This window comes from Teleopsis dalmanni, chromosome 2 (genome assembly GCF_002237135.1).
Source record: "Teleopsis dalmanni isolate 2A chromosome 2, ASM223713v2, whole genome shotgun sequence".
Lineage (NCBI taxonomy): Eukaryota > Metazoa > Arthropoda > Insecta > Diptera > Diopsidae > Teleopsis > Teleopsis dalmanni.
In genome coordinates this window covers 38,050,804-38,064,140 of record NC_051847.1, presented here as the reverse complement: position 1 = coordinate 38,064,140, position 13,337 = coordinate 38,050,804, and the positions used below count along the sequence as shown (strand labels likewise).

Below are 13,337 nucleotides of genomic sequence, written 5' to 3'. Positions count from 1 at the left end.
TTCATTGATAAACTTTAATAGCTATCTTTATTTAGACTTACCAAATTTTGAGCGTTTTGTAAATGATTTGGTAAACGTTGTGGTGTAGCTGTAGCACTTGAAGTGGATGATGTAGTCGTTGTAGAGGTATTTACATCAATATGATGTCCGTTAGTAACTGGTGATATTGGTCCATGTGAATGATGTAGATGTGTATTGTGTTTCGGAGTTTTTGTATGATTTTCGTTAATTTGTAAACAACGTGTATTCTGTGGAGTTGTAATGTCATTATTTGTGCGCGGTGTAAGAGAATTTTCTACGTTATTAGCACTTGGACTTGTAACATTCGTTGTTGATGGCGGCGACGTCTGGTGAATTCGGCTATTTGTCTTTTTTGTGCTGGGTGTCGTTGTCGTAGATTCTTTTTCAGTTCTTGTTGGACTACAATTTTCTTTACCTAAATTGGATGCATTACTGTTACTAATATTGGTCCCATTTGTGGGTGTCGTTGTACTTGACAATATTTCCGTTGAGTGTCTTCGTTCATCGGAATCTCGCGTACTTCTATTACTATGACCGTTTAACAAATTTGTGCAAGTTGTTGAACGTGTTGGTCCTGCTGGCTGTAGATTACTACCATTCGTAGCGGCACGTGGATAATGTTGATGCGTACTTGGTCTATCCCATTGCGTTGATTTAGTTGCATGATTAACGTAGTATACACGACCATTACTAGTTCGTCGCTCTTCCCAGCCCTCTGGTAAGCTATCTTCAGATGAATCATCTTCTGATGGTCCACGCACATCGCCGCTTGGACCGACAATTGCTAGCGGATTACCACCACAAGGACCATCTTTGGATAACAACGCAATTATTATTTGACCACGTACGATTTCATCGTCATCTGGTGATAATTTACTTAAATCCAAACGTTGATCTAAAAAAAAATTTTTTATTTAAATTATATTTATTACTTTAATTAATACTATATGCAGTATAAATATTTTTTTAAGGAAATAATATTATACTTACAGCCTGCTCCTTTTAAACTTTGTATAGTTGGTGCTGGAATTCTCACACAGCCTAGAAATCCACTACCTTTGTGTATTTTTCTTTGATTCCAAACAGTTATCGTTATTGCATCTCCACGACTTAAAAAAAGGTCGTAGTGTGCGTTCCATTTTGGATCTAGTGAAGATTTACTTATGTCCGTAGAGTAAACTTGGGCTGTACCATCAACTTGCACTTTAGCAAACGGATCAGGAAGGCCTAAAAAATAATATAAACAAAAAAAATGTATATAAATATATTTTTTAAATAAAATATTTTATAATATAAAATTAATTTTTGTATAGGGGAAATTATTTCCCCAGAATAAAAATTTACATGATGAACTCAATGAGAACAAAAAAATTAATTGATAAGAAGAAAAAAGTCCCTAACTGTTATTAAGTAATAATCTGCTATAAAAACACAACTGGAAATCTTTTACTGTCAGTCTTCATTTATTACTTATTGAATCAGCTTTAAAATGCAAATCAAATTATTTTTGTTGGCGTTTTTTGCAATTATTGCAGTTTTATCAAAACCAACATACGGGCAAAGGTTTCCTGACATTGGACCATATCGACCAACTCCAACATTTCCGATACCACAAGATCCATTTCCGCCATCGTATCCGAGACCACAGGATCCGTTTTCACCATTCCCGCCATCCTTTCCGAGGCCAACACCATTTCGTTTTTAAATTTATTTAAATTAAAATGCAATAAATGAATAATATATTTAAAAGTAAAATTTCATTTTTTATTTTATTTATACAACATGAAAAATTATAATGGAATGTAAAACACAGACTGTTTTTTGCGTTTGAGGTTATACAGAATATGATAGAACTGTGAATATTTTTCAGAAAGTCATTGACACGTGAGTGATGTCCCGTTTAAAGGAAATAATTTATAAAATCTAAATTTAATATATAAAAAAAAAAAAAAAAAAAATAATAAATAGAACTGAAAATGTGTTTAGGTTTAAACTTATTTAGATGTTATTTTAGAATAGAAGTAGATCTATTATCTTCAATTCAAGCTATATAACACAATTTTAGTTGAGTGAATAAACTATAGCTATTTTTAGTTTTATTCAAATTTTATAGATGTTCACATCGTATTAAATATAATTATACACATTAATCTGAACACAAAACTTCACAATTTATATGATTTTTAAAGTAGAAATCCCTTAATAAAATCTGTTCTTTACTCTTACGCGCTCCAAACAGAATATTCAAGGAAACTGATTTATACGCTAAGGCTATATATATATATAGCCTTTTATATACTAAAAAAACGATTTCTTAGTCATAGAAAAATAAAGTAAGAAAAGCAGTTTGAAAACTTGAGTAGTACAATGATAACAAATGATAACATCACGATCGATGAGGATAATCGTCATAGAAATACTAGGCGTTCATTTAAATCTGATTTAAACTTGATTTTAAACAAATGTTAAGATAATCAATTCGTTTATTCTGGTTATATAAATTGTTAGCTTAAATCAAGTTGTGATGTGGATATCATAACAAAAATTTTAGAACCGAATAAAAATTGTACCAATTGAAACGCAATCTATCCAAATCAATTGATATAGTTAGCAAACTGATTTTAAACAGCATCTTCTAGATAAAAAAAAACAAAACAGAAGACCTTAAACCATAACAGAGTAAAACTGTTTAAGTTTAATTATGTATCCCATAGTACATACAATTCTGAGCTTATTCACTCTATAGCTCCATACCAACGAAGTGACAAATTTCTACAACATTGACAATGATTAGACTCAGACTCTCTATAACCAGCTTCTCCCATCCATTCTACAATCTTTTATTCTTATAAAATTTAATTTCAAACCACAGTTTTCGTTGGCATTTTTCCTAAATAAAGGACTAGGATAAACTTCTGCCTGATAAGACCGTGGGAACTACATTGGACTATAATAACAATAATAATAATAATAACAAATTATTAAGAAAGATTTCAGGAGCGGCCGAGTACACATCCCGGAACCACTTATCTATCGCAACCACTTCACACTTCATAATGACCACAGTCATCACTTCCAATATGAACTATACCAGCAAATCTCCGCGGATTACAACAACTACATTGGTAAAAACAAAAAAACAAATAACATCATTTTAACAAATTAAAAGAAATTACAAACAAATATAAATAGTTCTAAATCTTTCATGATTAAATTAAATACATTATTAAGTCATATTTTTTTTTATTTTCTTTATGTTCTTTATTAAATTTTATTTTTCAGCAAATATTAATATATCGTTTTAATATGGTCGAGCTCGAGGATTTGGATTATATGGTGACGGTGGTGGGATGATAGTTCCTCGACCTCCAATTCCACCGCGACTCTGATGACTAAGAGTAGCCTTTACCATTGGTGCAGCGAACGCCAATAACCCAAAGAAAAAAATTAAAAGCCCCTTGAAGAACATATTCAGTAGCTTGAAAATCTAAACTGTAATAACTGTATAAAATGCAGCCTTTTATATTTATAAGAAAAGCTTAAATTTGTCTTTTTTCAATAATGGGACTTTATTTACATTTCATTTAGTAATTTAATTTTATTTGACCTTTTTGAAAAGTTTATCTTGCATTTTTTAGAAGCGGGGGATTTTTCTGACATGATCACTTTTAGTATTATTAGTATTTAGTATTATTATTTTAGTATTGTATGAATATTGAATATTGGATCCTTACTATTGAATGAAATGTTTTAATAATCAGTTAACTAGAACCTATAGTTAGTTATTGCCCTAAAGAACGCACAAAATACGTAGAAAAAACATACCTAGCAAAAGTCATATATTTTATATGTACTTGCAACTTTGGTTCTGAAAAAATATTAATGTTTTCTTTCCTAAATTTAGTAGAATATAATAATTTTGTTACTAATGAATTAGTTACTGAAAATTCAAGAACAACAATATCAAGAACTCAAAACATATTAATTCGAAATTGAAAATCACGCCCGAGTAGATGACTACTACATTTATTGCCTTGATTCTCCAGGATTAGCAACTTTTGCTTGTGAGGGACGTGTGTCAGAGTATTTTTTTAGTGTTTTGGAATTTCTTAATCTGAAATTTCACCTATGTCGAATCCACTTTCCGAAGTTTTGATCATTATTTTATCCCAGTTGTTATTAAACTATTATTATTAAAAATATTTTGATAGTTTTAATATAATTTTATTATTATTACTCAAAGTATTTTAATAAATAAACGAAAAAAAAACAATATAAAAGATTTAGTTCAGAATAAGAGTAATTAATAAAAATATATTTTAATTATAAAAATATATATTTATATATACACAAAAATTCACCGTAACTGATAAGGACCGTTTCTAAGGTAATTCACTAATATCTGCGGTACATCCCAAATGACATATACATAAAATAAAACAAAAACAGACGTATAATATATATATACGTTTATATATATATATATTATAGTTATATATTAGTTTATATATATTATATATATTTATTATAAATATATTTTTATATATATACCTATATATACGTTATATATATGTCTGTTTTTATTTCATTTTATGTATATGTCATTTGGTGATGTACCGCAGATATTAATGAATTACCCTAGAAACGGTCCTTATCAGTTACGGTGAATTTTTGCTTTTATTTATTGACAGATAATCTTTAATTGTGGAGGTATTTTCGCAGAAATGAGATTGTTTAAATACGTTCAAAATTTATACAAGAAGTCAGTTTCATTTTAACAAGCAAGCGATTAATTTAAAAATTATCAATTTTAAAAAATGTTCGTGAAAAATTTGGTATTAATTGTTGTGTTGGCTGTTATAGCTTTGATATCACAAGTGGCACATGCAGATCCTTGGGTGGACCGTGGACGTATTCAACGCCCACAGCAGCCTCGTTTTCCAATTCCAACAACACCACCATTTAATCCACATGCAAGGTTTTAAAATTCGAGGTTTAAAGGATTAAGTACTGAGGATATAAACAGAATGTGGAAAATATTTAAATTTATTTATTTAAAATCATTTTATGTTAATAAACAAAATACAAAAAAAATATTCAAATTTTTTTTTCACATTTATCAAATAAGTATATATAAAAATTATAGATCTTAAATTTAAAATAAAAATGTACAAAATCGTTTAAAAAAATTATACATTTATTTTGAAGTAGTTGTTAGGTCACTTTTTTTAATTCTTTATAATTATAAAAAAGGCCGAAATGATAATTAAAATAATATAATATAAAAAGAAAAACTAATTTATAAGCATATATTTTATTTAATATTATAATTATTATAATAAACCCAAAATGAACAGTTTGAACACATTTCAAAAAATTTGTTATATTAATATGTTATAATAAGTGAATGGGAAACTATAATCAATACTTTAAATAAATTTTAGATAGTTTAACTATTAACTTAATGAAATTTTAAAATTGAACTATCCGATAGTTGAATTGTGTTAATAATTTTTTAAGGGTAATAGTTGGTATTCTAATACCTGATAATATTACGAGTACGATAATCAACCCGCGCATGTCTCCAAATATCTTTGGTTTTCTAAGCTCACGGTATATAGCTCATTCAATGTTGCCATTGTATAGTATAGTAACATAAATCAGGTTTCTCCGATTATCCGACTATCAAACATCAGAATGTCGTCCGCATTGCTGATAATAAGAGAATACCTTCCCTACAATGATCTGCTTATATTAAAATAAAACAATCTACAATATAAATTGTAATGCACTAGAATACCTTTTTGCTGCTTTTAATGAATACTTTACTTTTAATGAATAATTTTGATACATTGTATCTTGGGTACAAATGTAGTATCTATATTTTTTCTTATGTGTTGCAACAGCTGTCTTAGTTTTAAAAGTATCAAAAACTTATTATTCTGAGCTATTAGAAAGAATCTCAAAGACATCAAATGATACGTATAATATAATCTATATATTTCAACTTTGAGGAAACATTTTTTACTTATAAAAATATTGTTTACCAAGAGATAATCACTTTGTCTATTTAACGTTTTTGGCTGGGTATAGATTCTGCTTTCACATTCTTATTCTGTATTGTTTTAGTAAATGCTGCAAATGATTAACCAAACTTAGAAAGAATCATTTAAGAATTAAAGAATTAAGAATTAATTAATTGTATTTAAAACCATATTGAGATTATGATAAAACCAGATTTGTTTAAAAATATCTATGAACTGGTATTAAAAAGTCATGCATATTGAGTAACAGATTATGTGTCCCTGATCAAAAGAAGATCTAAGCACTTTAGTTTTTCCTTATTACAAAAAGAAATGTTCACAAAGCTGACTTCCAAAAACTACTGGATTTAACAAAGGAATGGTATAAGATAGTGTACTATAAGTAATAAATTTAAATTTTTATATGGGAACACTAAAGTTCTACGATATTATGGATGCTGCATTCATATCATTTTATACTTTCCAAACATTTATTAATACAAAAGTAATATATTTTATTACGTTCAACTCTGTATTATATACATATATGCATGAAGTTGTGAATAGCAAGCAAACAAATGGAGTGAATGCTTGCGCCAAAAAAACAAATTAAACTGGAAGAATAAACTTCAACATAATGGGACTTATAAAAATGTATAGCTTATTATATTTTATTATGAGGCTCAAAATTTGGAAAAGTTTGTTTTTAATAAATCGATTGAAGAGAGAATAATAACTATAAGTCGTAAAACGAATGTTTTTTAAATAATATAATAATATTAATATGTGTTTTACTATATAATTATGTATTATGCTTTTTTAAAGACATTGATTTTACTAAAAACTGTACTATTCGAAAATATTATCTTCACATAATAAATAATTACGCAACAAAATAATAGAAACATATTTTGCAATTTTTTTTTAAAATACAATTGTGTTAATAAACCAAAATTTATTTTTAAAAAAAAATATGAAATATGTGAAATATTAATATTAAGTTTAAAGGAACAATAATAATTTGTGCGTTATTGTTAATTTTTTTGTTTTTACAAAAAAAAATATCTTTATTGGAGACAATAAAATAATAAAATATATATTTATAAAATGGAGATAGAATAATAATTTGCACTAAAATTCCACAAAGTGTTTCTTTGGACAATTCTAAAATATATTTGTAAAAAAAAAATAAGTAATATAGTCATAACATTTGGTGCCGTCGCTTTAACTCTATAAGTATTATAATTGTATCTACTAATATAAATTTTTTTTTACGAATTAAGCTCCTTCAGTAAATGCCAAAAAATTAAGTATATTAATTTCGCATTATTTGAAAGGAAATTGTGATTTACTGAAATAGCCTGAATCCAACGAATCCAATGGTTTTTATAACGAAGATGATCAATCGATAATAAACTTTATATAAGGATTATTTTATTAAAATTTTTTTTAAAAATAAATTATTATCTTCCTTACATTACTAAATAAATAAAGTTTTACTTGAGCAAATATTTTACTCTAATTACATTTTTTTTCCTTACATTATTAAAAATAGTATTTTTAATAGATATTCAGTAAAGTACATTTAGTTTGAAAGTGGTTTTTTTATACACTAAAATTTATTTCTTTCAAAAAAAATTTTTTATTAAAAACAAATAAAATTAATTTTTATTATAATTTTTTTTTTAATTTGGGATGTACAAGCGATAATCAGGGAATACCCTCTTGACAGCCTTTATCTGTTTTGTTTAATTTGTTTAATTTGTTTAAACATATTTTAATGTAATCTTTTCGGGTACATTTTTTCTTTATAAGAGATAATTTTCTTAAGGTACTTTTAATTGCTGCGTTATATACAGAAAACAGAATCATTTAAATACGGAGAAGTTATTTTAAAAGAATCAGTTTCTTTTCTATAAACAAGCATTAATCAATAAAGAAGACAATTATCAATTTAAAAAATGTTCGGAAAAAATTTGTTATTAATTGTTGTGGTGGCCATAATAGCATTGATGTCACAAGTGGCGCATGCAGATCCTTGGGTAGATCGCGGATATATACAACGACCACAACAGCCTCGTATTCCAATTCCTACAACACCACCATTCAATCCACATGCGAGATACTAAATTAAAATATTAAATTTAATTCAATTGAAATTATGTGATATATAAATTATTTATATATTTAAAACTATTTAATCAATAAAGATCAAAATTAAAAAAATAAAAAGAAAATTTATTTATTTATTATTATTATTATTTATTATAAAGTGTTTAATAATGAAGCAGTGCAATAATATAAAGTTATATCAGTAATAGTTTCTTGTTAATAAAATCCAATTTAATATAAATATATATAACAAAAATAAGTTAAATTTTTTTTTTTTGCTATAAGCTAAATAGGTACTATAGGTAAAGTGAAAAGAACGCAGCAGTGCCACATTAATCTTAAAAACCTTTTTAATTTAACAATTCTTCAAAAAGATCTGGAGAACTAGAGTAATAAACATAAATATATTATGAAATAAAAAAATATAAGAGTTATTAAAGTGTACTTTCAAATAAAGTAATAATGAGTAATAACAAATTTTTTTAATCAAATAAAAAATGAATTGTCTTATAATAAAAATTAAACATTAATAAAGCTAATACTTGCTTTGAAAAATTTCTAAACTTGAGATTTGAAACGAAGTACCCAGAAGTATAAGTTGGGTTATAAATAAGTCTGAGCAATGGCACTAGCGAATATTGTTTACAACAGTGAAACGGACAGAGCTAGCTATCCTTCATTAGATTCTGGTTTTTTTTTTTAATTCTAGAATTTCTCATCAAATATCGATTGAAAGATCGTTATCACATAGTTAAAATGATATATTATTAAATCAAGCATTTCAAAAGTTTCTAACTTACGTTAAAATATAGAATACTTTTTTTCTAAATATCAAGCTAGATTCTAAATAAATTTGACTGATAGAACAGCGAATATATTTTTTATTCTGCAATTTATAATCAAACTTAGTTAAAAGATTGTAGATTTCATTAAGCACATTTATAGGTCTTAGTACTTCAACATATTCTGAACATGAGCTCAAAAATATAGTGCCAAAATCACAAATCTGATTTTAAATCGCCACATAACATCAACGATTATGTCCAGATGCATGCGATCTTATACCCGAGTATCTTGCAAAGACAGCTCGTAAACAACCTTCTTGATTTTAACGCATAAAGGTTTTGATCTGAGAATTAAAATCATCCAAATGAAACCGTACACATGTTAGATTTACTGAAAATGCAGCAATTTTACCCGTAAGGGATGCGATCGGTTGATTTGCATTAAAATATAACTAATTGGTTTGAATTAATAACTCATTATCACCAAAGTATAATTTATTGTACTACATTCTAGGAACCTAATATATATATATAACAAAAATATAATATGGTATATACTTTTAGAAATAACATTGCTTTATCATGCGATATTATGAACTATAACAAACTAAAAATAAACTATAAGTAATACATAGGAATATGTTTAGCGATAATTATTAGTACGTAATTTACTTGTACGTTTCAATGAAGCAGAAACACAGAAAAACATAATTTCCCTTTAGAAATTCACTTTATTATTATACAAGTTTATATTTTTTATTAATGGTTTAATGTTAATAACCTCATCAATACTGATTACAAAACCACAAACAAATTATTTTTTTTTTAATTTAATGCAATATAAAGTTTTATTACAATAATGATCCAACGGCTGGCTTTGTAATAAATTATATGCATAAATGCATGTATCATTTCTACCTTAACTTACAAATAATAGCTTGAGTTATAATATCGGTTCGAAGTTAAAATTAAAATAAAATGCTACTTATAGTATGCATAAGCACCCCACCTTGAATGCAATATAAAAGAAGGTGGTCCGCATCATAAATATTCGTGACTCATAATTTTTAAATTACCTTATGGAAGAGGGTAATTGTTTATTATAAGTTTTTAAACATTAAATTACAGATTTTAAACAAATTGCAATACTTATTTACATTTTAAAATCGAATGTTTTTGAGAACGATCTTATGGAAAGAGCTTCCGACATATTCTTCCATTTTTCAAGCAATTTTATATGAAATAGAGGTTTCTATGGTTGAACAATTTTAAAGTGTTTGTTTTATAAGCAATATTAAGAACGTTTAAACACTCCTTATAAAAAAAATTGATTATAAAATAATACTTATGTTATTAACTAAATATGGATACAAATAGAGCATTGAGTTAATATGAGAAATTTTTTTTAATGTGTAAGACATCCCTCTCTCTCTCTTACTTCCTACTGTCTATTGCTCACGCACTTTCTTTACTTCTAAAATATAAATATCTGTATCTCTCCTATTTTGCTGTATCTCTCTTGCCCTATTTACCTGTCTCTCAGTTGCTCTCTCTCTCTCTCTGTTTCTGTTGCTGACTTTCTTCTTCTCTCTACTTCTTTTAATCTGTCTTCCTGTTACTCTCTTTCCCTATCCCCTGGTCATTTACCTTGTCACTCTTCATATCTCTCTTCTTTTCTATCCAACTCTCGTTTTCTCTCTTGTTCTATCATCCTAGGTTCCTCTTTTTTCTCTTTCTTTTTTGTTTTCTCTCTCTCTCTTTCTCTCCCTGTTGCTTAGAAAACAGCTGCTTGTTATTAGCATATAAGCGATAAATACGCTATGTACGATAATATACGATTAAAATGAAATTTTTAAATCAGTGTTATTAGAATAATATTCTTGTAGATATCTTAAAGCATAATGATCTAATTCTTTAATATTGTTGGGATATTTTGTTTGGTATATGATTATTAACATATATATTATATATTATTAATGCTAGATAAGCTTAACATTGTTGTTTAGTTAGCTGTGTGTTTCTATAAATTACTCAATTATTTCATTAATAATTTTCAAAATATTCTTGAGTCAAATTCTTTACGAAAACATCAATATTTTTATTACATATAAATTTAATATTTCTATAGAGTAATTACAATCAGATACTGAAATTAAATGATTAAATTAAAAAAAAATCACGTTCAAAATAAATGTTAATGATTTTAAAAATTTAAATGTGTAGTTTTTTAAGATAATTGTATTATTAGTACAAAAAAAGGTCTATCATCAAATTATCAATATATTTTGATTAGCAATCTAACAAGTATCCGCCAAGTACACTTTGTATAATCATAAATGTTAAATTAACATTATCAAAATAATGTATTCAAAAAATTATTTTGATAATTGGTAAGAATGATAAGTTTTAATATAAATCTAATCTAAAAAATATTGCAATAATTGAAATTAAATCTTATGAATGAATGATTTTTAAAAATTCGTTTAATGGAAATTAAAATTTATAACCATTTAAATAGTGTATGTTTATTCTCTATCTAGTAAAGAATTTTTGGTATTAGATTTAAAGATAAATATAAATATTAGTTTTATCAGATCAAAATCAGGTCAAACAAAAAAAAATAGAATATAACTGAACTATTGTGTGATAAACGTATACACTACAATCAAAAATATTCAAAAAAAGGAAACAAATCTAAAAGAAAACATTAATTGTAGTCTTGAATAAAAAGGTTATCAAAAGTCTAACAGAAACCAGGGTACTGAAAGATGACGTAGTACCTCAACAAAGTGAGCTTTTCAGAGACCAGATTTTGAGAAATGAATCGTGTGAACACTATCCTCTCAATGTCTAACACTCATCATTTGAACACTATCACGTGAAGGTCCAAAACAGCAGTAGTAGACATACTCCAATTTGGGAAACACTCGTTAACCTCTACAATATATAGAATAAAAGAAAACTATCAAGAATGCTCAAGTAAGCAGAATAAACCGTCTTGAGTCATGGTGTATAATATTTCACAAGTAATAATAATAATAATAATTACAATAGATAGAGCGTAATTTTACAACCAAGTCATACAAAACAGGGTTATTATTCTTACTAACTAAACAAAAAAACTCGACATTGCAAGATAATGGACGCATAATCATATTTTTTTATTTTTAATCACATTTAATAAATATTATAACAGCTGATGGTATACATAATATCGGGAATTCCACTTATGTTCAATGTTCTAATAGCAGATATATTGATATTACATATATATAAGTAAAATGTTCAAAGCTAATATTTTATAAGGTAATAAATTAATTTTTACATTTCTTTACAAATTAATTATAATTTAACACTTAATGAATAAAAGTAAATAAGTAGCCTAAGTAAATATTTTTTAAAATCTGTTAATTAAATATTTATTAAATGTAAATACACAACAGAAAAATATTTTACATAAAATATCCCGTATAAAAAAAATATTTTTTCAGAATTTTAAAAAAGTACTCTCAATCATGTATATATATACATTATGGACCAATTTTATTTATAAATTTTTGGAATTTTTTAACTACAACAACCACCTTCTATAAACAATTAAATTTCATTTAAAAATAATTGGGCTATTCAATTTTGCATTAATCATTTAAACAAATTAAAGAAATTGTTAGAAGAAAGAAATTTCACGCATTTAAGATAAACTGCGAATAAAAGAATTTAATAAAGAATATTAAAATGATTTTACAAAGCAATGACAAGATTTATAACCTTTAAAGAATAAATTTTAATATAAACTGTGAGAAATTGTTTGCCAGATAATAAATGTAAACATAATATGCCTTAACAGTTTTAAATATAAATAAATAAGTTTATAATAATATATATATAATATACGATTATAAAGAAAGTATTAAGGTATTAAGAACTAAATTATATTTTAAAATCAAAGAAAAATATCGATGTTTTGTTAACATATGTAGGATGTATTTAATAACTTATGGCAAAATTGCATATAACTGGACGCAATGGCGTTTGGCCATTGTTATGCAGACCATGTTATGCAGACAGTTATGTTCACCTCAAAAGTGATATTATTATTGTTTTCAATGTAATTTAAAAATTTCACATTAAGAACCCAATCAGAAAATTCCTTGAACCTATGCGGACGAAGCTTTTTATACCTCATCCCGTTAGTTAAAACAGTGTTGCTTATTAATAAATTTCAGAATTTTCGCCTTTCAGGAAGAAATATGTATACATGCTCACATATATATCTACACAAAAAATATTTTACTTTTAAATTTAGGCATAACCAAAAATTATCTACAGTACTAACAGTATAAAATTGATAATTGTGATTTGACTGTATGCATAACATACTTTTATGAACATGATC

The 13,337-nt window shown here is 26.0% G+C and overlaps 1 protein-coding gene across 2 annotated transcripts in view; it reads right to left on the bottom strand.

Annotated features, from left to right (window-relative positions):
- Positions 1 to 13,337, bottom strand: part of LOC119677371 (E3 ubiquitin-protein ligase Smurf1) — a 30,081-nt gene that overhangs the window by 2,515 nt on the left and 14,229 nt on the right. For both annotated transcript variants that reach the window (XM_038088682.1, XM_038088683.1), the window contains exons 3-4: positions 1,012 to 1,248; positions 42 to 916 (exon numbers count right to left, since the gene is read on the bottom strand). In XM_038088682.1, coding sequence (XP_037944610.1) covers positions 42 to 916; positions 1,012 to 1,248 — 1,112 coding nt within the window. The remainder of the gene's footprint in view (positions 1 to 41; positions 917 to 1,011; positions 1,249 to 13,337) is intronic.